This window comes from Zosterops lateralis (assembly GCF_965231275.1).
Source record: "Zosterops lateralis genome assembly, chromosome: 2".
Lineage (NCBI taxonomy): Eukaryota > Metazoa > Chordata > Aves > Passeriformes > Zosteropidae > Zosterops > Zosterops lateralis.
In genome coordinates, this window is record NC_139763.1 from 65,046,389 (window position 1) to 65,072,193 (window position 25,805).

At 41.1% G+C, this 25,805-nt stretch overlaps 1 protein-coding gene across 1 annotated transcript; it reads left to right on the forward strand.

The window, feature by feature from the left end:
• Positions 1 to 6,122: 6,122 nt before the first annotated feature.
• MRPS31 (mitochondrial ribosomal protein S31) lies at positions 6,123 to 23,794 on the forward strand. The gene is made up of 6 exons (XM_083854842.1): positions 6,123 to 6,386; positions 7,092 to 7,250; positions 11,683 to 11,829; positions 14,081 to 14,154; positions 18,390 to 18,533; positions 23,438 to 23,794. Exons 1-6 carry the CDS (start codon positions 6,259 to 6,261, stop codon positions 23,647 to 23,649), a joined length of 864 nt encoding a protein of 287 aa, XP_083710968.1. The 5' UTR covers positions 6,123 to 6,258; the 3' UTR covers positions 23,650 to 23,794.
• Positions 23,795 to 25,805: the final 2,011 nt, after the last annotated feature.

Consider the following 25,805-nt stretch of genomic DNA (forward strand, 5'->3'; position numbering starts at 1 on the left):
ATGTCTGGTTGAAAGCAGTAGGAGGACTGCTCTCTGTACAGTCTGTGGCAAGGTAAATGAAGAGCAGCCCTAATCAGTGATCAGTCATATTTGAGATACTCTGCCAGGCCAGGCAGTGTTTCTGGGAAGCACTGTATGCCCTGTAATCCCTGTTGAGCTGCACGTGTGTTTGTGTGGGTTGAGACATGCAGACCTACATATTTCGTCTTAGATGCATTGTGTTTTCCACCAAATAAAACCGATGGCTCCTACTTTCACAGCTCAAACCAAGGAAAAAACATCATACACAAAATTGTTATAAATGCAAAGGCAAATTTCAGGTTAATAAATGACAATTTATTAATAACAGAATATCGAGCACCTGAAAAAGAGAAAAACCACAATAATAGGAAATTGTCAGCGCGCGCTGGGTGGATAGAGGTCTGCACCGATGTACCAGACGCCCTAGTCCACGCCAGTGCAGCTCTCAGTCCACCGTTTTATAGGAATTTTCTGCCCTTAGGCAGTCCAGGTGTCCAAGGTGGGTTGAATAGTCCGGATTTCTTTTCGATGGCCCTCCCGGACCTCATTAAGTCTAGTTGTCTCATTCCGGGAAGGCTCCTTTCTTATGTCAATTCCAAAAGTCCGTCTTATGTTGATTTCATTCCGCTTGTGGCACCAGAAGGTTGGTGAAATTGGCATCGTTGTCAGGAAGGAATTTCTCCTTGCCTTGGTGAGGAAGTGATTCTTATCAGGGTTGGCCAGTGTCTTTTGTCTAAGTTGATGACCTTCGTCCTGTCTTTTCAACTGAGATTAGCAGACTGAGAGAGAACGGTTACCCTTCTATTGGATTTTACAATTTTACTTTAGCTTTGTTTCATTATACATTGAATTATTATTTTATACACGAATTTTTACCCTATTTTTATCACAAAATTGTAAACGTAAATGTATCTCTTTTTTTTCCCCCATCACTTTTAATTAATTGCAGAGTTCAGGTGTTACTTTCTTATATGTTTATGTAACATATTGGTTGGAAGGCAGCTTAAAGACCACCTAGTTCTGAACCCTCTGCCATGGGCAGGGACACCTTTCACTAGACTGAGTTGCTCAGTTTCATCCAACCCACCCTTGAACACTTCCAGGGATGGGGCATCCACAGCTTCTCTGGTAACCTTTTTCAGTGCCTCACCACCCCCACAGCGACGAGTTTCTTTCTAACAACAAATCTAAACCTACTCTCAGTTTGAAGCCACTCTCCAGTTTTCTTGTTGGCTCCCTTCAGGTACTGAAAGGCTGCATTTTTGGTTACCCTGAAGCCTTCCCTTTTCCAGGCTGAACAGTCCCAATTCCCTCAGCTTTTCCTTGTAGGGGAGATGCTCCAGCCCTTTAATCAACTCAGTGTTCCTCCTCTGGACTTGCTCCAACAGGTCAATGCCCTTCCTGTGCTCATGACCCCAGAGCTGGACGCAGTACTCCAGGTGTGGCAATTGTTAGGGAAGAACAGCCTAGGTTATAAATAGTGTTAGAAATTGAATTGTAATTTCTTTAATGTAAAAAAAAAAAATTGCTGAGTCTATTGTAATTAGTGATTTTGAGTTAATTGTGCATCCCAAACAACCAGCAATACTTAGACATTGCTGTTTCATTGCAAAGAATTTTGACCCCTATGCTGACTTCTTGTTTAGCAGGACTGCAGCACTGTTGGAAGATCCAGTTGGTGAAAGCCATGTAAACTCCTAATGCAGCGAAGGTTGCCATTAAGATGCCATTAAACCACATGCTGCCTGCCATAATCAGTTTGCCAGCTGAAACATAAGGCCATGAGCACGAAGGGTGCTCCGTCATAGACAGCCACGTTCCTTGGGCCTTCCACCAGGCCTGATCCGCTCTTAATCTTGTGATAAGTGTGACATTGGGGTAAAAATTTGTGATGAAAAATATAGAAATATATGTTAGATTGGTGTTAATATAAAAATGTGAAAAGGTATAGTCTGTTTTAAAAAATTCCTCTCGAGCCAGTCAGCTGCCGCTTCCCAGCCTGAGACAAAGAACAGGACAGGAGCCATCAGGATGGACAAAGACACTGGCCGACCAAAATAAGGATTGGCATCGTACCCAGATGGAGAAATTCCTCCTTGAACAAAGAGGAATCCTTTGCCGGAGACTACGCATCGGAATAATCATGGACCAGCGGGGCCCATCCGGAATACAATTTGCAAAGTTCGGCAAATCTGGGAAACCCATCCAAAGATGGATTTGGACTATTTGCTGGACTATTCCCCACACCTGTTTCGCCTCGGGACACGAAAACCCCTATAAAACCCCGGGCTGCGATCCGCTCCGGGTGGATTTGGGAAATCTGTACCTTAGGGTGCGGACCCCTGTCCACCCAGCGCTGCGCTGCACGTCCTATTTGTGGTTTCTCTCTTTATCGGTGATTTGGATTGTTTTTCTAATAAATTGTTTCTTTATTAATCCGATTTTTGCCGTTGCATTTGTAACAATCTGGTCCCTGTAGAAAAGATGGGGACGGCGGCCGCACTGGAAACATTGTTGGGGAGTTTTCATGGCCCTGGGATGCGGCACTGCCACAGCGCCACCGCGTGGCCTTTTGTGCTGCTGCACCCGCGGCGGCTCAGCCAAGGCACTTTTGTCCTGTTTCGTGTGTTTCAAAGGAGAATTCATGTAGGAATTGCATACCCTGAAGTTACAACACTTGCTGTGTGTAGGGAGACCGTGGAAGAGCTGCCATAACTCCTGAGAGACTCTCCTAAGATGAGGTATTGATTTGTTTGGAGTTTAACCTCAAGCTTTCCCTCAGAGGATTTAGGCGTGACAAAAATGGGACGTGTGTGCTCTCATCTTAACTCGTGAGAGCTTTGCAGGAATGTGGAAGTGCTTTCTGGCATTCCAGGGGTCTGGCTTGGGGTATGTGACATTGGCTTTGGGACCGATGGCCCACTGTGTGGCAGAGTGGCACAACTCCTCTTCAATAGAGTATTTTGGCAGTGGAGGGATGTGTAACCTCTGGGAGACGGAAAGCTGACAGGGTGGTGCCATGGAAACTTTCCTGATGTGGGAGAGGAAAGGTTCCCTTATAGGATGTGTGTCTGTTCATTCTGCAGGGTACCGGCAGTCCAAGGCTGTCTCTTGGGCCCTGCACCGTCTCCAGCCAACCACAGGCAAACCATTTGTTCCCTGTGGGGCAGTTTGCATTTCCTAACTCATATGGAAATCCTCATTGTCCGGGAACACGAATGGCAAGTATTGTCCCAGAATATCAGCCAGAGGTGCAGACACATCAGAACTCCCCCAGCACCTTGTGGTGGACGCTGTTGAGGCTGTTGGCAGAGGAGGGTGGAGCAGGGAAAGGTGAGACGCTGCTGCAGGTGAGGCCTTGCCCAGGTGAGGATGGCTTGTGTTCTGATGTCTTGCAGCAACTGCAAGAGATGGGACAGCGCTGGCCTTTCCACGGTAGATTGCACTAATAAAGTGAAGGCTTGGGGACAATTTTGAAGCACATTGCAGAAAGATGTGAACCTTAACCTGATGTCTCTGTTGCACAGAGGACACAGCACTCCGGATGTGGCCTCAGGAGGGCTGAGCAGAGCAGGATCAATTCCCTCGACCTGCCGGCAGTGCTCTCCCAACACCCCAACTCCTGGCGCCGAGCAGCCAAGCTTCCAGGGCCCGCCCCGTCCGGGGTGTCTTTCCCCGGGCCCGCCCCGTCCGGGGTGGCCTTGCCCGGGGGCGGCTGCGGGCGGGGCCGGGCGGAACGGTGCTGCGCGGAACCCCCGTGCGCGGCCCGTGTTGCCGGCCGGCGGCGCCGGGGAGCGCGGGCCGCGATGTGGGGCGGCGTGCGGGGCGGCGGCGGCCTGGCGGCGCGGTGGCTGCTCGGCACGGCCCGCAGCAATGCCCGCAGGTACCGGCCTCCCCTGCACCCTCACCTGGCCGACGGGGCCGGCGCCGGCCCGGCATTACCGTGAGCCGAGGCGCGGCCTTCAGGGGGACGGGGCTCACCCGGCCTAGCGGGGCTGGGCGGCGGTGACACCGGAGGGCAGAGGGGAATGGAGTCGGGTAGAGGGGAGTGGCGTGGGCTGTGTTTCTCGTATTGCTTTCCTTGCCGTCCTTCCCATCCTGGGGCGGTGTGAATGATGCCCATGTGTGACCGGACCGTATTTTTGCACCCTCTGTCAGCGGAGCGGCGCGGCCTGTTGGGCACTGGTGTACCTGCCCAAAGGAGGCACTAAGAGCAGTGTTTGGGAGCTCTTTTTCGTTTTTGCTAAAAGATTTTAAGCTAGCTTAATGACAGCTCAGTTGTGCCTGAGTTATTTTTTTATTTCAAATCTCCTCGGTATGTTTGAAGGAGCACCGATGCTGTGGTGTGCAAACAGCTCGGGCTCTTTGGAGCTGTGTTTGCTCTCCGGGGCCAGGCTCCCCAGCAGAAGGCAAACTAGATGGAATACAGGGATCAAACTGCAGTGTGCTGCCGGCTTTAAGTGCTTGGGGCTTTCAGCCTTGCTTTTCTGATATTGTAGGCAAAGATCGGGCTGAGAAGGCTGGAGCTGTTCAGCCTGGAGAAGAGAAGGTTGTATGGAGACCTCATAGCAACCTTCCAGCTTCTGTAGGGGGCTCACAGGGAAGCTGGAGAGAGACTCTTCGTCAGGAATATGGGTACAAATGACATCAGGAGTAAGGGGTATGAACGGAAAAGGGAAATTTAGGCTTGATATTACAAAGAAATGCGTTTGTTTGAAGGTTGTGAGGTGTCTCAGCCCTGGCAGTGTTCAAGGCCTTGAGTGGCCCAGTCTAGTGGGAGGTTTCCTTGCCTATGGCAGGGAATGTTAGAGCCAGGTGATCTTTAAGGTCCCTTCCAACCCTTTAACATTCTATGATTCTGTGATTTCTGCGTGGTTATGTGGTTTTAAGGAGCATGCAGCCTGAATTAATTGTCAGGGATCTGTGGAGAACAGTGCAGTGTAAAACAGCCAGGCTCCTACCATCTTCCCAGTAATGAGGTTCTGAAGCTTTCCTTAAATTTTCCTGTTGCTTCTTAGCATTGAAATTTAGGGTTTAATGCTGACAATTTATCAAGTGCAGAGTGACCAAAGTGTGATGCAGTGCCTGCTGAAACTGGCAGAGTTTCCTTTTTTTAGCCGAGGAGAGATGTGTGTGAGCAGGAGAGGTATGACACAATTCCTTGAGATTTGTGGAAGTGTTTTAAGATCTATTGAAGTTGTTTTTTTTTGTTGTTGTTGTTTTTTGGTTGCTTTTTTTTTTTAAATCAAATATTTATTTTTTTTATTTCTATAACTTGAGGGTGATTTAAAGTAAATAGGTGTGAACATAAAGGTGTAAACACTGCATTTTAGAATGTTATAGAGAACAGCTCTTTGAATTTTACAGTAGTTATCCTAGAAAATGCAGCTGTGCCTGTGCTGCAGAATCTCCTGAGCAGCTCCTTACCGTCCCTGGCATCACATCCTCAGCTGCACTGTGTTAGTTTCAGCTTCTTTGCAGTGATGTGCTGCACTAAGCAGAGGAGCTGTAACCCACAGAGCTTCCCTGTTTGTTACTGGGTTAACTTGCAGCAGAGTCCATGTTCCAGAGTAGGGGAATGTGATCCATTGTGGTGCCACAAGTGTGAAAACATGTGAAGTTAAGTGTGTGTGTGTGTGTGTGTGTGTGTGTGTGTACAGTCTTCTTTCAGATGGCTGGGAGCAATCTCTTTATTGACTCATATTAAGAGTTTCAGTGGTTTTCTATAGTACCAATGAATTTCAGTATCAGGTACCAGTAAATTCAAACTCTCTCTGCTACCTAATGCAGAAGTACTTTAAAAGTTCTAAGTTCTTGTATTACTTTCTCCACAAATAAATGGTGTGTAAAGTTGTTTACTTTGTATTTGTGATGAAGAAACCATGATTAATCAAGAGTTTGAAATGGTGTCCCAGCCCTTCTCAAAAGTTAAAAGGTACATGTTTGACATGTACTAAACATGCTCAGGCTGCACTCAGTTGGGCCTGGGCAGTTGTAACTGTTGTTTTGGGGGTTTTGGTAGGTTTCAAAATTCAGCCTTGAACTCTGTTTTTAACTTCTGTTTCCTGGCTTTGTATGTCATCCAGCAAACAGGAGCTCTTCAGCACCAGTAGTGTGCTTTCCAAAGAGAAGGATAAATCTGCTGCTTCCAAAGACAGCTCACCTGAAGGGGCAGCAAAGAGGCAGGAGGATGGAGCAGAAACACCAAAGCAGAAGCTGTTAGATGTTATTGGTGGTATGAAAGTGGAAGTGAGCTACAGGAAGAAACTCCAACAATTAAAAGCCAGTGAGAACAAGAAGCAAGCCATGAACAAGCTGGAAGGCCCAGACAGTGAAGGTTCTGTGCCTCAGGGAATTACAGAACGGTAAAGTAAAAGCAAACTTTTTTTAGCCTGTTTTATCCTTACTTCAACTTTCTTTTTCATAATTTAGGACAAAATAAACCATTTCTAGCAGTGGAAAAGAATCCTGTAAGGGACTGTGGTGCACAGTTGTAGACTGGAGTAAATCACAGGGGAGAATCTGGGCAAAAGGTGCTGTATGCTGTCAACCATATGCTGCCTTTTTCTATAGGTATTGTGGAAAGGCATTTCTACAGAGATTGTGGAAAGGTAGCATTAGCACCTGTCTGTGGTGCTAATTTTAATTAGCACCACATTTTAATAGGAGAGGGGAAATACTGTTCAGATAAAATAGAGCGAAACTGAGGAAAAAGAAAAAAAAATTAAGAATGGCATCATGATTGCCAAGCCTTTGTAGCTGCTCCTGTCCACAGTGTGTTACATGCTATTTATCACCCACAGGCCTGTGCTGCCAGTGGTGTCCAAGCTGGATGTCCAAGGGGCTGCCATTTCCCCAGGCTGGGGAACGAGGGCTTGTCAGGGTCCTTCAGCATTTGATAATTAGGGCTGTATAGGGCAAACCCGCCTGTCCCACTGGCCACCCCCATTTGGGAAAATACCTGACTAGCTTCTGAGTTATTAAGATATAAAATGGCAGTACAGAAATGACTATTTAAATATATTAATTTTTTTTGTTTGTTTCTGTATCTGTTGTGTGTCTGTTTACAGAGGCAAGCCTTTAAATCCAGAACTGGTGAAGGCTGCTTCTGCAGTTGCATCTTCCCTTCCACGCGACAAGAAGCAGACAGAATCAGAGCTCCTTGCACAACTAAGAAAACATGAAGAAACCACAGATAAACAGAAGAAGGGGAGAACTATTAACATACGGTCTGTGTACTGATTATTTTTCTCAATTATGTTAGAAATTCTGATTTTCAATGTCATCCTGAAGGTGACTGCCTTCTGTGTTGGAAAGGTGGCATTAAAAGATACCTTTGGACAGTTTATCCTTAGGATTAATGAATATTAGTAACATTATTGATCTGGTTATACCAAACTCTCTAAATTTTGCCATCATCTTTCTAAAGTGGTTTTGCAGAAACAGAATGGCTTTCATGCCCAGGATCATTGCTTTCTTGGACAAGCTAGCAAAATAACAGCTCTTTCTTTCAGTTTGGAGGGGTTTTTTTTGCCACAAGCTTCCAAAATTCTCACACAATGGATGGATTTGTAGACATTTCAGACGTTCTGTCTGGACTGGTGAATTTTCATGACAGCTCTGCAGAACTGAACTAGAGCAGCTCTGTTTATAGCCCCACCCTTCCTTTCAAAACTTTCCAGTCAACGCATGAAACTCATCTCTTGGCTTAACTCTGTTTCCAGTGTGGCTTTCAAACAGATGAGAAACATTTGTTTGGAAACTCAAACAGTTGTTCATACAGCTCTTTTGGATGATGGTTAAAGACAAATTTTTTTTCTATTTTTTTTTTCAGCTAGGATTCAAATAACTACTCAGAAAATAAGGCATTAAATCCAGGTGAAATGCTGAACCAAACAGAAAAATGGATCTTTACCAAAATATGGGTGTGAAATCTTTCTTTATGCCTGTTTGCAGTGCGAACTGCAGGCTGCTTATCTTAGTTTTATTCTGTGAAAATGATTTGTCCCAGCCGAGAACCTAAGCTTGACCCATCTATTATCACTTTTAGATTACATGTATTTCTACTTGTAGGTATCAGTAAAGGATCTGTTGGAATGATTATCAGTGTTCTGCAAACATAGCTAGTGGTGTCTGTGGCTGTTGTCTGCCTGAGTGGAAATTTATTTTCAGAAAGAGACAGATGCTTGCAAACAGGTTGAGTTAGATGATTGCACAGACTGGGGTGTACAATGCTCCGTGAATAGCAAAGTTAAGCAAAATATCTTTTCTTCAGATGTAAGGACTGTTTATATAGAGCATATGTTCATTAAACTGTTAATTACCAGGGAGCTTGTTCCCTCTCTGTCACTGGGCTCTTTAGAAGAGCAGAGTACATGGATGTGTTAATAGTGGTGTGGGCTGTGGGTGACCACATTAGTTGTAATTCAAACCTCCTTGGGTACCCAAGATGTTGGAGGACCACAGAGATACTGAGTGTGCCTACACATGCAGTGCCCAACCTGGAATGTGCCAGTGTCCCTTCTTTGCTGGGTGCTCTTGTTTAGATGTGGTTTCTCTGCCTGTTGCCATCACAGGCTCTCTCTCATTGCCTGTGGCACTTTCCCTCAAGCACTGACCCAGCTCTGGCTACAGTGGAAGAAAGACGGTGACTAAGGAAGTCGTTGTCAAAGCAGAAATGTTTTTATTCTCCTGAAAGAAGTTTAAGTTGTTCAGAAATTTAAAACCTGCAGCTATATGGTGCCTCTATATTTTTGATTGGTGGGTTAAGATGTGATGTTACAATATTTTACAATGTGCTTGTGGATGAAGCAGTATCGTTAGAAAAATGTATTTTCTTCAACCAGAACCAGCCTTTTTAGAATGTCATGGCTGGCTTGCTGTGCTCTGAGTTGGCAAGTTCTATTCCCTGAGGCAGCTTTGTGACCTAGCTTGTTTCTCCCAGCAAATACACTCCTCCTCCTGCCGCCATTTGCTGAAAAGTTTTAGTTTTCTTCCTTAAGAGTTAGGTAACAGAAACTCTTTATCAATGGGTGAATTTTTAAGAAGAACCAACAATTTATGCTTAGTTTCATGACAAATAACTCGGTTATACTAGCCTTTTAGAGTTAGTACTGACCTCTTAGTTCTTTGAGATAAATGCAGTACTTTCAGATTTCTGACTAGTGTTTAAAAATGTTGATTTTACAAAGCCCAGCAGTGGTCAGATTTGATTTTGTGTGATTTATGCTCCATGATACCTCAATCCACACAATGCATGAAGATGTTTTTAATATATTAGAAAGCAATCACTTTTGTTCGTGCATGATTATTTTATGTTGAGTTTTATTTGGCAGTAAGAGAATACATGCAATTTAACTTTCTTTTTTTTTTTCTGTAAAGGTTTTGCTTTCAATGTACTGACACATTTTAAAAGCCAATATGTATTCCTCAGTTATTTACAATATTTAAAAGCAAGATACTTTCACAAGCAGTAGGGCCCCATAGTGCTGAACTACAAAAAACTGAATACTGCCAATTGATTTATAATATATTGTGAGTTATATATTGTCCAGATCTGTACAATTTATTTTTACCAGGATTTTGGCAAGACCTCCAGAGGTCACTGTTGCATGCAGTCATCTCATCACCATGTAGAAAGCACAGAGACAGGGCATTCACTGGGAGGGGAAAATAATAACGATACAGGAATTTATTTTCCTCAGTGCGAGCTGAAGTCTCACTCAATGGAAATCACAACAGCACTGCACCAGAATGAAATCTGCTGCCCTACGATTTCAGCTCCTGTTTTGGGTGAACAGGAAAAGTAATTCAGAGCTTTGGCAGGAATAAATCCAAAGCTCCTTGGGTCTCTGTTTTAAATACTATAATTATTGGCTGATAATCAGTAAAGAGAGAGTCTGTGGTTGTTACAAAAGTCCTACCACTTCCTATCTCTGAAGGTGTATGTAGTAACTTTGGTTTTTAATGTTGTGTTGGAACATGAGGTAATATATAATATCTAACTACTGTGGGTACACTGAGGTTGGAGTGTGACTTTTTAAACCAATTTTTTTGTTTTGTTTTGTTTCAAAAGGCGTTAAAAAAGTCTTTGTAGTTCTACTTTTGTTAGTACAGGTGCACTTTTCTTGATGGAGTGATGAATGTTGCTGCCAGAAATGTTCATATACCAATGGTGGGGTGACATTAGGATTTCCTAGCAAGGCACTGATACCACTGACTGTGTGCTCTGATAGCTCAGTAATGTAGTCTTTCCACATCTACAGAGCAAAACCGCAAGTAAGTCAGGGAAGGGAGCTTCTCTGAGCAATCCTAAGTCCCCTGAAGCACGGGATCATACCAGTCTTTTAGGTCACAGCTGAGTCAAGCTGTTGGGCTGGGCTATGTGTGGCTGACCTTAGGAATTATGTCCCTTTGACCCTCATAAGTGTGTCAAGCCTCTGGCTCAGCACCAGCTCACTAATGCCGGTAGCCACTTCACAGAGTAATTTCTAATGTGAGATATGCAGCTAATCTGAGATTGCTTTTTATTTAAAATTGAATTATTTCAAACTTGTTTTCAGATGCCTTTATTTCAGAGTAGGTACTGGAAGAGCTGTGCTATTCTTGTTCTGCCATTTGAAACCACATCTAAGACTGAAGAGAAATCATGCTGTGTTTCTGTGGCAATTAGCTTTTACAATTTTCCAGAAGTATTTCTTTCTTGTCAGTTAAAATCTCTTTTGACTTAAGCTGCCAAAGGCATAGTTTGAATTTCATTCAGATTTTCATAAAATGGATAATGCAATATTTGTGACTTGGCCTATTTTTTATTTTTTGAGACCATATTTATGTCTTAAAACTTGAACTCTGCAATTTGGGATGACTGTGTGTGACTGGAAGTGGTTGGGTGGAGAGGAGGCTGTGAGGAAGAGTTCGCAGCCTGGCCTTTCCCAGCCACTGGAGTTGCCAGTGAAGGGAGCTCAGGGGCAGGGCCAGAAAGGGGCTGTGATTTGCCCTTTGTGATCAGAATGAGCTGCTCACGGTGCTGGAGGAGATCAGAGCATTTGCTCTTCATGTATGATTTTCACTTCAGAACGATGAAGGAAGATGTGGTCTGTTAATGCTGTAATATGATTATGCAATGCAACAGATTGCAGTGGATCAGGAAAGGTGACCTACTTATTAGGGTGGCATGATTGGCCCATGTCAGCTGATGTGTGAAGGCAAACTTCCTTTTGGTCTGCAGCAGCACAGCTTTGTCCTTAGGCACTGTTGGTTCCTGTCCAAAAAAATGGTGATTTTTACCTCCCTATTTCAACCTACTCCTTATATCCAGAGAAATTGCCCAGTTGCTTAAGCAAAATATGCCTAGTCAATCTGTGAATATTGGTGTACAGATATATGGCTTTTTTTAGTTGAAAACTAAGTAATTTAAAGCATTAATTGTAGATTTTATAGGCTGAAGTAGCACTTTTCATATGCAGAATGTAACAAATGGTTTAAAACAACAGCCTTGAATGTTTGGTGGGTTAAAGACGGGTGTATTTTCTGAGGAATGCATAATTCTGTCTCATAGAAGCTTATGAAACCAATTGAGAATAGTTTCTAGTTAATACATATGACAAGCTTCCTTGCTTTGTCAATCTGTTGAGTTTTTATGTTTCATGTTTTTCATTTCAGCAACGTTATTTCAGAAATGACAATTAAGAGGCAGTCCCCAGCCCAGAGGGGTGTGAGGATATCCGGGCGCATTTCCTTGCAGTTGGATGAGGATGGTCAAAGAATAAGGCGTGAAAGATCATCGGCTCAGTCTATGGACTCCAGAAGGTATTTTTGCTGTGTTCACTTCCAATACAAGGAGCATGCAGTTACTAGTGGATAATATTTTAAATTTACTTGTACATATTAATATTGTAGTACTTCAGAGCTTAAAGCAATTATTTAAATATTTTTCAAGAAAAGTACTGTTAGTATTGAAATAAATTGTGAGAACAAGGTCATAAATGGCGACCAGCTAACAATAATGTGCATTTTTTAATATTGCATTTTGGATAATTAAACATACTTGGTGCTGAAATGTAATTGTGCTTGTTTTAACTAGTTTAAATTATTTTCACTTCTGCATAATATAATTTTATGTCACTTTCTTAACTTCTTTGGAAATGGAGGTTTTGAAAACTTGCTTTCCTCCTCTACAAGACTTGATAATATTCTGTGTTTAGAAAAGTTTCATCCATTCTGTTGGGATTTCAAAGAGATATTAAAGTTTGTTTGTTTGTTTATTATCACCTCATTCTGTAATCAATTTCTTTATTATCTGTGATGTTATAATTGTCTGTGAAATTAACTTTATAATTTACATGTGATTTCAGGGTATTCCTTAAGTTTATTTTGCTGCTGTATTATGTGGCCACTCTATTTTTAGTGAATTAAGGAATGCTGTTACATTTTTGGTTTACTCCTGTAAGCTGTGCTTTTCTTGCCTATAGTCTTTGGATTTTCCCATGACAGCTCATGGTTGCATTCCTTCTCAATGAATGAATTCTTTAGCAGTTTTTAGTAAGATTAACTTCTCTTGTAATTAGTTTACTTTGCAAATTAATCCCTGTTTTTGGGAGGTAGGGCCTGAAAGTTGAGGGAATCATTTGTGTTTAGATAGATCATGGTGAAGACAGAATTTGGGTAACAAAGAAAAAGAAAAGCATGAATTCATGGGTGAGTAGGTGTACAGTATTCTGTGTGTGGTAAAACTGTGCTTGGTATAGAACTTTAGAAACAGCACGTTAAAATAGATTTTAAAATCCACGTAATGAGTAAACTGTCTCCGGTTTCAGGCCTAAGTCTCCCCTGCATACCTGAAAAATCTAATGATTTGCTTATCAACTGATAGTAGGGAAAGAATGGGTTAAGAAGAATGCATAGATTTAAGTCATTAGTTAGTACATTGCAATGAAATGAATGATGTTGCTTTATAGTAATTCAAACTTGTAGTTTTAAAATAAATGGTCCTCCAAGACATGCATGTATCTTTGGCCAATGTCATTGGGAGTTACACACAGATAGGAAAATATAATCCTGAATCAACATTCTTTTAAGGCTCTGTAACTAGATTGTTCTGTGCTGAAATAGATCCAGGGTAGTTTCATCACTGAAAAGTAATATGACAAGAGCAGGTTTGCAGAAGTAGTTGAGGCCATTAGAAATCTCCAGTAAATCCAGAAGGGTAGAATCTTGAGGTCAGAAAGGGTAAATCTTGATTGGGTAACAGTGGATATGTAATAACAAAATGAAGGAACTGTTACAATTTCAGTGGAAACCTGGAAGATAATATGATTAAAAACATAGTTGATTCTAAAGACATTGGTTTTTTTTTTTTTTTTTTGTTTTATTTATAAGAATTTGATTACTTGTTGAACTCTTGGAATTTTTTTTTTTTGTTGTTGTTTTTTGTAGTATAAGCTTACAGTAATAATAAATGTGATTGAAAATAGATGGTCAGAGTGAAATATTCTTATATTCAGGAGAGTGAGTATCAGAGTGATGCTATTGAAAATATATTATATGGATATACTCTGACTCTTTGCCGTATGGCAGAGAAGATGGCTGTGTAATCATCCAAAAGGGCTATTTATGTCATAAAGCAGGAATTATTTGATTTAGCTGTTGCCTTTTCTATTCCTGAGTTGTGCAATATTTTTTTTTACAGGGAAAAAAATCCAAGTCTTCAGATAGTCGCAACTTTGTAAAATCACTTAAGTACTGTGGTTTGATACTGTTTACCTTTGTTCAGATTCCTAAATATTCCATTTAAAATTGACTGCAAATATAGTGCTTGATTTATGCTCATTCTTTCACATGGAAATGTTTTGAGAAGCTCTGTTGCAGACAAATAGTTAAGCCATAAACACTCTGATTAGAAGCCTGAAGATTTAGTGAGAGTCACTATTTTATTTTTTTTTTTTTTGTCTCCAGAGATCTGTTAGTTCATGAAAATATTTTGTGCTTTTTAATTTGTTATCTGGCAATGTTGTAAGGTGTTGTGAAATACTAAATATCGGTTTTCTTTTTTTGTTTATAGAAGTCTCAAAGTAGGAAAGAGGCTTAATATATTCACTAAGGCTTCTACAGAACCAGAGCACGCACTGAAAACAGGTTAGTGGAAATTCAGTAATGAAAAATGCAGTGAGGCTAAGTTCTGCATTTTTAGAATATCAAGAGATTTGTTTTTGTGAGGAGACATGACCTGCTCACTTTCTGCATTCAGCCTGATAAAAGAAATGACTGCTTTGATGTAGCTCTGATTTTTACTGAGTGAACCTTCCTTGTAGTGTAATGAAATGTTTTCTGTGCTAATCAGGGCACTCTGTTAGTGAACGTGAAGGGTATAACTGCCTTTTGGTGACAAAGGTCAGTCTTATTGCTGTGAGTGTAAAGCCAGTCTGGAGGATGGGTGTGTTGGCTCCAGCTTATTTGGTCAAGTTGCAAGGAAACGTGAGGCTGTGAGCCCAAGGAAATAAGCATGCTCTGCTGGTGGCTAAGCATAAGCAGGGTAGTAGGAACCCAAGACTACTTGGCTGGTGTTCCAGATGGACCTGGAAAGATCCCCTTGGCAGCTGACAAACAACACCTTTCGTCACCTATTGTGAAGTTCTTCATATATATTTAGAATCATAGAAAGTTTGGGTTGGAAGGGATCTTTAGAGGTAATCTGGTTCCAACCTCCCCCTACAGTGAACAGCTACCTCTTCCACTAGATCATCAGGTTGCTCAGAGCCCCACCCAACCTGACCTTGAATGTTTACAGAGATGGGGCATCTACCACTCCTCTGGGCAACCTGTTCCAGTATGTTGCTACCCTCATTTGAAAAAAAATTATTCCTTTTGTCTAGTCTGAATCTGCCCTCTTCTGTTTTGAAACCACTTGTCCTCTTGCAGTGGGCCTTACAAAAAATTCTGTCTTCATCTTTCTTACAAGCTCTCCTTAAGTGTTGTAAAGATTGAATAAAGTCAGCCTGGAGCCTTCTGTTCTCCACGAGGAACAACCCCAGCTCTCTCTTAGGGGCGATGCTCCCTCTTATCATCTTCATGGCCTTCCTCTGGACATGCTCCAAGAGGTCCATGTCCCTCCTGTGCTGAGGACCCCAGAGCTGTTTGCAGCATTCCAGGTGGGGTCTCATGAGGGCAGAAGGAAAGAATCTCCTCTCTCAGCCTGTAGGTCAAGCTTCATTTTATGATTCTAGTTGGCTTTCTGGGCTGTGAATGCACATTGCTGGCTCATGTCCAGCTTTTTATCCACCAGTATCCCTGAATCCTTCTGTCCATTCATCCCCCAGCCTGTGTAGATACTGGAGGTTGCCCCAAGCCAGGTGCAGCACCTTGCACTTGGCCTTGTTGAACCTCGTGAGGTTCCCATGAGGCCACTTCCTTGAGTTTGTCCAGGTCCCTCTGGATGGCATCCTGACCTTCACATGTGTCATTGCACCACTCAGCTTGGTGTCACCTGCAAATGTGCTGAGGGTGCACTCAGCCCCGCTGTCTGTGGTGTTGATGAAGACGCTGAACAATATTGGTCTAAAATGGATTCCTGAGCAGCTCTGCTTTGTCACTGATCTCTGTCCAGACATTGAGCTCTTGACCATTGAATGCATAGTCTGGACAGAGCCTTGAAATGGTCCATGAGCCCTGGACCATCTGGATGTGACCACTCAACCAATTCCTTATCCACTAAATATACATGCCAAAACTCATGTGAGATGAAGGATACCAAAACTAAAGTCAAAACAGGTGTGACCCACCTTCATAGTCACTGAATGGCACAGCTCTGTGGGAACAGTCTTAATGCTGCCTAACAGGGATCCCTGTCACTCATTAAGACTTGGCTTTAGTACAGGCTGGGTTTGGCCAAGAGAATGTGGCCAAGTCATGTAAAGAACTCTGCCCCTCACTTTTCTTTGTAAACAGTGAGACTGCATTGTTAGCATTGATCTTTAATATGCTGTTTTCCCTCAGCTATTGTGAGGCCCTTTTCAAAGACAGACTTTATCCCAGTGTAGTGACTTAGAACTTTATGTAAAGCTAGCAGCAGCAGAAGAAATAGTACTCCTCTCTAAAATCTTATAAAATTATGAGTATTTGTTTCTGTTTCAAAAGTAGAACTGTAAGTTTTTGCCAGATTCTAGCTGAGTAGTTTTTTTTTTCTTTTTTTTTTACACTTGAAACTGCAGGGAGATATCGATTTGATTACTTAATTTTTTTAGTAAAATGTCAAATAGCGCCATTTGCATATTTTCAAGCAGCTGTGAACTTTCTGAATACAGCCACCTCTATGAAAGTTGTTGATTAGAATGGGATTCGGTTTGTTGTTGTTTTTAAGACTGCCAATGTGCTTAAAATCAGTCCATTTTATGTGTAAAAACCATAATGAATGATGTAGTGTTTGTTTATAGCTGTCTTAACAAAAGCAGTGTTCAAGAGAATGGATTTTGAGTTGAATCAGATTTACTCAGGTAAAATGGTGAGAATATAGGATTTCTTTTTTGCATGAACAGAACGCAGACACAAGGGCTTATAGCAGTCACCCCAGGTAAAAGCTGAGATGCACTTTTGTTTTTAAACACAAAATTGGAATGTGTACAAATTGTTCAAGAGAGCAAGTGGACTTCATTGTATTTGTAATTAGATGTTAAGAAATTAGCTTCTTTCAGCTTTTTGTGTGGTATTTCCTTGTTTGATTCCAGGTAGCCTTGAGGAAATCTAGAGCATATTCTAGACCAGGAAGCTGATCACTTGCCTTACTGACTAAGCCTGATGACAAACCATTTTTTGGGCGTTAATCTCGGGAAATACCAGTGTGATACTTGATACCTTGATTCACTGGTTTTCAGTGTCTTGGTTCATATTAAAGGAGATAATGGGTTAAATTTTGTTTATATGTAACAGAAAAGCAAGTTTTGTTTTAAGAATTGAGTATTGACTTTGAAAACTTGAATGTTAACTGGGAAGGCAATTGCCATCCTGGAAATACTCTTCCATAACTGTTAATGTAAAATGTCAGTATTATTTTCTGTTTCATGAAGGGAAATTATAATCTTTATCAGCTCTACTGCAAGCTTGACAAATGAGGTTCTGCTTTCCTCTATTAGAGGATTTATTAGTTTCTTTATGATGTGGACAATAATTTCATTCTGGTATGGTTTCTCATGTTGTCTTATAGCTGTATTTTATTCCTGCCTCCAGCCCTCAAATCAAAGTAGTCACCCTGGTAATATAGTTCTGGAAATTTCCTCTAAAGGAATAATTTGAATAATTATTTTCTGATTTAACCCAAAAAAAAAAACCCCGAAAACACTCTTCTGTATGTAGAAATACTGTTTGCCCTTTCATTGTGTCTTGCCTTAAAGAAGGCAGGAGGAAATTATTCTTTTTTTTTAATTCAGTTGAGTTGTAAGCCACTGAGCCAAAGACAAAATTATATCTTGGTCTCAAGAACTTATACTCAGGAGTAGTAGAATAATAGGTTATTGGCTATGATCCACTCCAAGTGGACTGTAACATTTGAATTCAGATGAAGATCTGTGTTCTTAGGATGAATTGATAGCAGAGGGAGGCAGGAAAACAAAGGGGAATGCAGCTTAGGCCAGCATTCGACAGCAGCCCAGGGCACTCCCAGAGGTCCCTCCCTGTCCTGTGGTAACAACTTGTTCCCTTCAGTTCAGCGAAGCGGTTCAGTCTGGGCTCGTGACCAGTTCTCCTGGGTGGAGGGACAGGAACTCCTTAAGAACAGTATCTGCTGCAATATGAGCGCACTTTGATTTTAAAAAAGAAAAAAAAAAAAAAGCATCAGGAAAGATACATCCCTAAAGGAACTGTTTAGCTTTGTGGAAAGAGTCAGAAATCATGGTTTCTCAGCCCAAGAGACCAAAACTGGGACACTTGAGAGCACTGGGGAAGGAATTGCCATCCCTTGTAGATTTGAGTTGTTTCCCTGAAGGAGAACGTAGTTGTGAAGAACCTAAAAACTCCTGTAGAAGTAAGGTTCCTTTAGCACAGTGCACCAGTCAAGTTCAGAATTTGTTGTATCCACATATTTTGAAAGACAAAACTGAAGAAAGATTATGGAAAAATTAAATTGCTGCTTTATGTGAAAGACATAAAAATAAATATTCTCCTAGGAATTCCGAATAGCTTTTCATCAGACATTTGAGAACTTAATGAACTTTCATGTCAACAGAGAATTCTCATTTGAGGAAGGTGATGCTGTATCTAAGGTAGAAAAATGTGCACAGCTGAAAGTATTAGTCTCTGTAAAGATTGAGGTTAAAGGACTTTGTCTTAGCTAGTGAGAAGTCTTTGGTTGCTGACAGATCTTTACAAAATTTCTTTTTTAGTATCTTCACCAACAATTTGGGATCTGGAGTTTGCAAAGGAAGTTGCAGCAGTAACTGCACAGCCTCCCCGAAATGGTTTTGAGGAGATGATCCAGTGGACAAAAGAAGGAATACTGTGGGAGTTCCCAATTGACAATGAAGTTGGTATGTGCACAGTGAGCTTTTATTTTCTGTCTCACTTTATCTTTTCTGAAAATTAGAGCATGTTTGACCTTTGACTGTTTTAACATCGTGTTTCAGCTGTGAGTCATGCTTTTGATAGTAAACAAATATAACTTCCCAACTGTCCCAGATCAGAGATGCTTCAGGTGAACTCATTCTGGCACTCTTCAGGTAAAGTCTTACGGGTGGTTTGGCTGATCTGAGGACTGGCTGCTGCCAGAAGGAGAGGACTCCCTCTCTCTCCCCATGATGTGTTTAACACCAAAAGGCTGTTCAAGTCTCTTACATAATACCTTTTACTCTGCAACTTCTTTAAATTAAGCTCCTAGCAGAAACTGAGGAATCTTAGAAGTTGCTGTGCATGTTTTATAATGCTGATTCTGTTCTTTGGTGTGGCTTTTGGACCAAGTGTCTCACCAGATTCCAACCAGCTATCTGCCAGTTCTGTATCTGGGCAGGCCAAGTGTTAAACAGTTGTTTGCTCCCTTTGTTCTGTCTGTTTCATAAGAATAAACAGTCACAATATTCACGCACCCTGGGCATCTATGTTAATTAGGCATCTTTGTGCACAGGATTTTCTTTTATTACCATAAAAAAAAAAAAAAAAGCTCCGTGTGAAGTTATGCCAGCAGAGAGAGTGAATGTTAAGGAAGTGAAGAGCTACTACACAAAGTATGCAGTATAGGAAAGGGGACTTCATAACTTCAGGGAGAGCTTAGCTGTGGGTTTTGGGTTTTTTTAAAAGACTTTAAAGACATCAAACAGAACTGCTGTGTAATGATTCAGTCACTGAGAGCAAAACAGGTTAGTATCTGAAGCTGGGAGTCTTTGAAAATCTGTCTTGTACTGAGTTGCAAATTGAATAATGTGCTTCATTGTTTCTTAATGTTTATTCTCATCTTATTTGGCAGTTTCTTCACAGAATTTAATCACTGCTCCCAGAATTGATCTGTTCCATCATGTAAAAATCCAAGTATACCCTAGTCATGTTTTTGCAAGCTCAAAACCACGGTGGCCAATGGTTTTTGTGTTGTTGTAATGTGGCTGGAACCCTGCTGTCTGGGGCCGTCAGTTGACAAAGTGTCTTTGGCGGGCCATGGTTTCCCTGTTGCAGCCGTGCGGCTGGAACCGCGCTGTCTGGGATGGGGCGGGCAGCGGACAAAGAGTCTTTACATATAGTTACAACAAGAATCTTTATTGATTTGTCCACAAAGACTAGTCATGTGGAAAATTCCAGTGGAGCCTTCCAAAACCTGTCACCTCTCAGGTTGAAATACCAAGTCAATAAGTTCCGTCCTATCACACTGCCAGCCACAGGCTGTTGGTCACCTCAGGTGTCTCAAAGCACAGTTAAAAGCTGGAGAACCTCACTCCAAATATATCAACATGCTGTGAGTTCAGTTTTTCTGCAAAAGAACGATGCCCCTTTCTGCTGTTAATTTTGCAGTTTTATAACAGCAATTTCCCTCAATAAGAGGAGATTACTTCAGCTTGTTCTGTATCCAGAAATGTGTGATTATTTTTCTATGCCAAAAACATGTGGCTTTAAAAATGTAAGTGCAATTAAATTTTCTGTTGAGGAAGCACATATACTCAACTTCTAGCATTATGAAAGCCTTTAAAGTTTTAAACCAAATACAAAAAAAAGAGAGACAACCTCTTATAACTCTTTTTCTTGGCTCCAGAGCATCTCTGGTGTTCTCGTTAGAGTGCTTCACCAAGGCACTGTGCTGTGCTTTGTGGCACCAGGGCGAGGTCATGATTTTTGAAATGATTTTGGTGAGAACATCTGAAGATGTGGCTAGACATACTGGCTTGCTACAGTGGCCAGCAGCAGTCCTCCCCCCACACACCTTACTGCCCTGTTGTTTGCTCTTACCTGCATGCCCTTTCCCTTGTCCAATGCAGTTGAAGTCACTGTTAGGCAGAAAATTACCTTTTTTTTCCTCTCCATCTCTCCAGCCTCTGATTAATTTTTACCAGTTTAGCAAACCATTAGAATAGCTTGCATAACACTGTTCTCACTCCTTCTTTCTGCTTGCCTCTCCTGATTCTAGGTAGCTTTAATGCTGCTTCATGATTGCCATGGCAAAAAGTTGGGAAAGACATTTATTTGTGCCTCATTTATTATTTCTGTGTATTTATGCCATAATGACTTAAAAAGCTAAAAAGGACAGAGCAGATTATAGTTGCAAATTTGCCTTAGGCACCTCATTCCAAGGAGCAAATGCTTTTGGGGGGCCAGAGATTGTTACTGCACAAGTGATAGGAAGGTCTAAGAAAATTTATTTCTCAGGTGCCTCTGATGGCTTCTGCAGGCAAAAGTTCACCAAGCCCTGTTCTAGTTGCTGGTTAGCTGGGCTGCTGTTCCCAGCAGAGAAGTATTGGATCATCTTGCCAAGGATCATCTTGCAGAGTTACACAACCATTGTGTTGGGGTTTCTTTACCAAATCTGGGTCTGTTCTAGGGACCTACTGAAGAGCACAATTGATGTAATTCTAAAAATCCTAAAAGGACAGAATACTTTGTGTTGAAAGGGACCTTTAAAGATCATTTAGTCCAAACCCTCTGCCATGGACAGGCACATTTTTTCACTACATCTGAATACTCAGTCATCTTTATAGCATGTCATCAACACTCGTTATAAGGGATGAACATCTGTGTTTGGATTGACATATTTAAGACAAGGGTGGTCATGTCTTGGAAGGATCAGTGTTTTAGCTGGAGAAATTTCCTAGACTTTCTGTTTTGTAGCATGTGGGGGGTTGGAAATAGAATATGAGAGTAGGTGTCTTGTTGTTTTGATTCTCTACTTTAGCCTTCTGCCATGCATGTGCTTTCAAATTACATTTCTTGAGAACTATGCAAGAGTGGATGAGGGACAGGCTTGCAGCAGGAGTCAGGACTTGCTGGGAGTGAGAGGAGTCATCTCATCTCATCTGTTCCCACCAGAGGCTTCAGCCTGTGATGCTTTGGACAGTTGTGGTCGTCTTTTCTGTGATGCACACTTTACTTTTTTGAGGACTGAAATACGTGGTCTAACTGAAATATTTGGCCTTAACACTTCATCCCCAAACCGTGTAGTCTTTGACAAACAAGAGAGGAGAATACGTAATGTAATACTTCTTTCTGACCTGCATCTTTGTGAGACTCTAAATTGCTTATTTTGGGTTAAAGATGAAAATTGGTGAAATTATTTATTAGACACAATCTCTCCAGATACCCTGTATCTGTCCCCAGAAGAAGAGCATCCAGAAGGCCAAATTTTACTATCAGCATTATTTGGATTCTTTCAATAGTGAATTTGTTTAGTTTAGTTCTCTTGGATTTTTGAGACCACCAAAAGTATGGAAGTCTGGAAAGGTTGTTAATTGGAAAAATCAACCAGTAGCATCCAGGTACAGTAAGATACTACCTCCTCTTGGTGTGGGAAAGCCAGCATGGGTGGCATAGTGAAAGGATCACCACTGCTTCTGTCCGTGGACATAGTTTTCCAAGAACCCACATTTTCTGAAGCTGACATTACCTGTTTTTTTTTTATTTTATTTGAACTTGCAACATAAAGGAGCAAGGAGGGTGCATCTGAAAAAGGAAATGTGCTTCCTTTTTTCAAGAACAGTGGGATAAATGTGGTGTGCAACTGTGGTTGATGCACTCACTGATTTCTAGGAAAAATATAGGTATTTCTCAGCTCCTTCAGATACTGCAGTAGCTTAAGTTCAAAGCAGGAAAAAATGCAAACTTAACAAACACAGTTTGAGTGACTTCTCCATCCCAGAGATGTGCATCATTTCTTCTGAAACTGTAAAAGCTCTACCTAAGAGGGAAGCCTAGAACTTATATGGCTTAATTACCTCAGTTTTAGTACTCCTAATTTAATTTTATCAAATAATATAGAAAAACATAACTAGCTAGCTTAGAAAAACATTTATACCATACTCGTGTATGGTATAAGCTTCTCATTTTTGTCATCTCGAAGTGGTGCAATTTTTTTCTCTAATAACAGATTTTATGTAAGGGTGCAAGCAAATCGGGATCAAATAAAAATTTTTATGTATATCTAACTGAAGAAAAATCTTTCATTACAAACTCCAGATTGCCTTTTTTTTTTTTCTCCTCTAGAATCAGGAATGGCAAAAGTAGCCTTTTTTCTGTTTGTAGGAATTTGTGTTCTGAGTCTTTATCTCTGCCATCATAGTATGAACAACAGCAAAAACACCCACAGCACAAGGAACAAAAGTTTACCCTATCTCCAATAATCCCTTGTCCTATGTCCTTTGGAAGCTTTTGAATACATCATCTTTGGTGATGGCCGTGATTTAAAAGCAGCTGGTGAGATACATAATACTTTTACATCGTCATGCACTCACAGATTCAGAAAATGTCAGAAAAACAAATTTCTGTGCCCATTTGATAGCAGTAGGATGTTAAAAGCATGACTTGGAATGGACACCTGTTTGTTTGCTGTTCAGCACTTGATACTTTATGAGGTTGCCTTTTTTGTGCAAGACTAGTTTGTATTCTTTAATCCTCTGCAGAATTTAGGCAGTGTTCTCTTTAAAAATTTATGAAGAAAGTGCCTGCAATCTAAAAGGTGGTACCAATGATGAATCAAAATTTTCAAGGTTTGAACAAACTGAATTTCAACAAGAAGATTGATTTATGGTTATAATTATTCCTCCTACTTGCACCCCAGCATCAGGCTTTTATCAAGATTTCAAGCCAGAAAGTAGATTTAAATATTACATATTCTTAGAAATGTGAGCAGAGCCATTAATTTTACTAATTTAAGATTATTTTCAAACTATATTATTTTTTACTTTGTTAAACTTGCCATTATACTATGATAACAACTTTGTCTTTTTTTGCTTTGTCTTTCTGTTAGGGATGGAGGATGATGCTGAATTTCATGAACATATTTTTCTGGACAAACACCTTGAAAGCTTTCCCAAGGAAGGACCTATCCGCCACTTCATGGAACTAGTCATCTGTGGGCTTTCAAAAAACCCATACCTCAGTGTCAAGCAGAAGGTTGAACATATTGAGTGGTTTCAGAATTATTTTGAGGAAAAGAAGGAACTTCTTCAAGAGATCTGAGATTTGGGAAAGTATTTACCCTTGAAATGAAGAATTGTTGTCAAGGGGGATGATTTCTTGTGGATGGAAATTCTGTCAGTGCATAGTGATCACGTGGCCTGAAAGTTGTATTTGAAACAATAAACTGAAAGGTCATCTTTTCTTACACCTGTGTCTGTGTGTGTGTAGATACTTTTGACAGCAAAAGAAGGAACTGAAGAGTATTGCTTTTGTAGAATGAGCATTTAAAGTTTAGTTTATTGGAACTACTGTCTTTTAAATTTGAAACTAGTCTGTCGACAATACAAAATCCTGAGTCTAATTCCGTTTCCTACCCTTCACAGTTAGACTGTATCTTGACAGGTCGGATTGTCTTTCCTGTTCTGGAAAACTTGCAATGCTTTCATTTTGCTAATTCATGAACCACACTGGTATTCAGATGGTATTAATCCTTCCCCCCCTTCACTAATTATATTTATTGGTTCATTTTAAAGTTTTTGGTAATGACAAAGTGATTTGAATGGTATGCTTTTTGGTTCATGTGCTCAGTGAAAGGCTGTTATATTCCTGAGATACGTGCACAGCATAACACTGGTGAGTTACAGAAAATTACAAGGGGAGTGATGTTCCCTAAGGTTTGCTGTTGGGACTGGTACCACCAACAATGGCTTTAAACTGTAGGAGGGATGGTTGACATTAGATGTTAGGAAGAAATTCTTTGCCTTGAGAGTGGTGAGGCTCTGGCACAGGTTTCCCAGAGAGGCTGTGGATGCCCCATCCCTGGAAGTGTTCAAGGCCTAGACTGGGTGGGGTTTGGAGCAGCCTGTTCTGGTGAAAGATGTCCCTGCCCATGGAAGAGGCATTGGATGGAACTAGATAATCTCTAAGGTCTCCTCCAACCCAAGCCATTCTATGATTCTAAAGTCTCTCCTGCCATCCATACATCCATTCTGAAGCTTTTGACTAACTTCCCATCAGTATTGCTTAAAAAAAGGTGTGAGTGTTAAATAATCCATAAAATGCTGTTTCACTAGAGTGAGTAGTTTTTTGATGGCTTGGAGCTGAGACCTTATCTCCTGCATCTGCAGGGCTAGAAAGAGGACTGGACATTCCTGACAAGGAGAGTTGTTGCCTACAGATTGTGATGTTCACTGCCATTTTCTATCTAGTCCTGTGATGCTGCTGAAGCAGCTTCCTATTTTCTAGATAATCCTTTATTCCAATGAAATGTGTATGGTCCTTCTTATCTATTGAACTATTGCAATGTATTTTACTTCAGTTATCTTTTGCTAAATTTTCATCCAGAACTGCTCACTCATAATTCAGGATTCTGAATGACCCATCTTGCTGCTTAAATTTACAGAGCATTTCCAGCCCTGCATATTGTGTTCTTCCTTGTTCTCCCCAACCACGTTAGCAACTATTAGCCCTATAAATACACTCCTGTCTGTTTCTCACATTTCCTTGTAACTCAAGCAGGAAGGAGGATGAATATAGAATTCGTTATAGATTGAGGGTAAAACACGGGCTTTGTATGCAAATTGATGTTTAAAGTGAGAGATACACGAAAGAGAATGAAAAATGAAGAGTTGGCCTTTTTCCATGAGTTGGAATATTGTTGCTATGTTCTGTTCATCTTCAGGGTGTGAGTTTGCCCTTCTGGCAAAGGGAAAAGCTCAGGCTATGCAAAGGAAAAGCAACTTTTTGACTTTCTGACTGTAAGAACAGCAAGATTCAAGTTTTGCAGAAATTTTTAGAGGCTTCCTGGCTTTGGAGTGGGGAGAGTGAGAATTATATCAAAATATCTCCATTTGGTACTATGATAGTTTTAATTTTTGGTTCAATGCCCAGAAATGTTTTGCTTTAAAAATACCGTTCTTCCCAAATTTTTACCAAACTGTAGCGCACAGCCTGAGTCCTGCTGTTTTCAAGCCTGTTCTAAAACAAGGTACGAGGACTTTGAAGTCAGTGCAGGATTTTAGAAATAGCTCCTCTTGTGTATTTGCCTGTAGTCTGTGTTTTGATATGAAAGACAGGACACTCACAAGCTCGGCTCTTGCTGAAAGAGGTTCAGGAGTGCATGAAAGTACTGAATTTCACCGCAGTGGGAACGAGGTGAATGTTATCGTTTAAACAGATTCATTAGGAGGTCAGTATTTGGGTAAGCTCTTAACAAG

Excerpts from the sequence above, each read along its gene's own strand:
- MRPS31 (XM_083854842.1), top strand. The coding sequence starts at position 6,259 with ATGAAAGTGGAAGTGAGCTACAGGAAGAAACTCCAACAATTAAAAGCC. Across the intron at positions 6,387-7,091 it reads CCTCAGGGAATTACAGAACG|AGGCAAGCCTTTAAATCCAG; the intron begins GTAAAGTAAAAG and ends GTCTGTTTACAG. Across the intron at positions 7,251-11,682 it reads GGGAGAACTATTAACATACG|CAACGTTATTTCAGAAATGA; the intron begins GTCTGTGTACTG and ends TTTTCATTTCAG.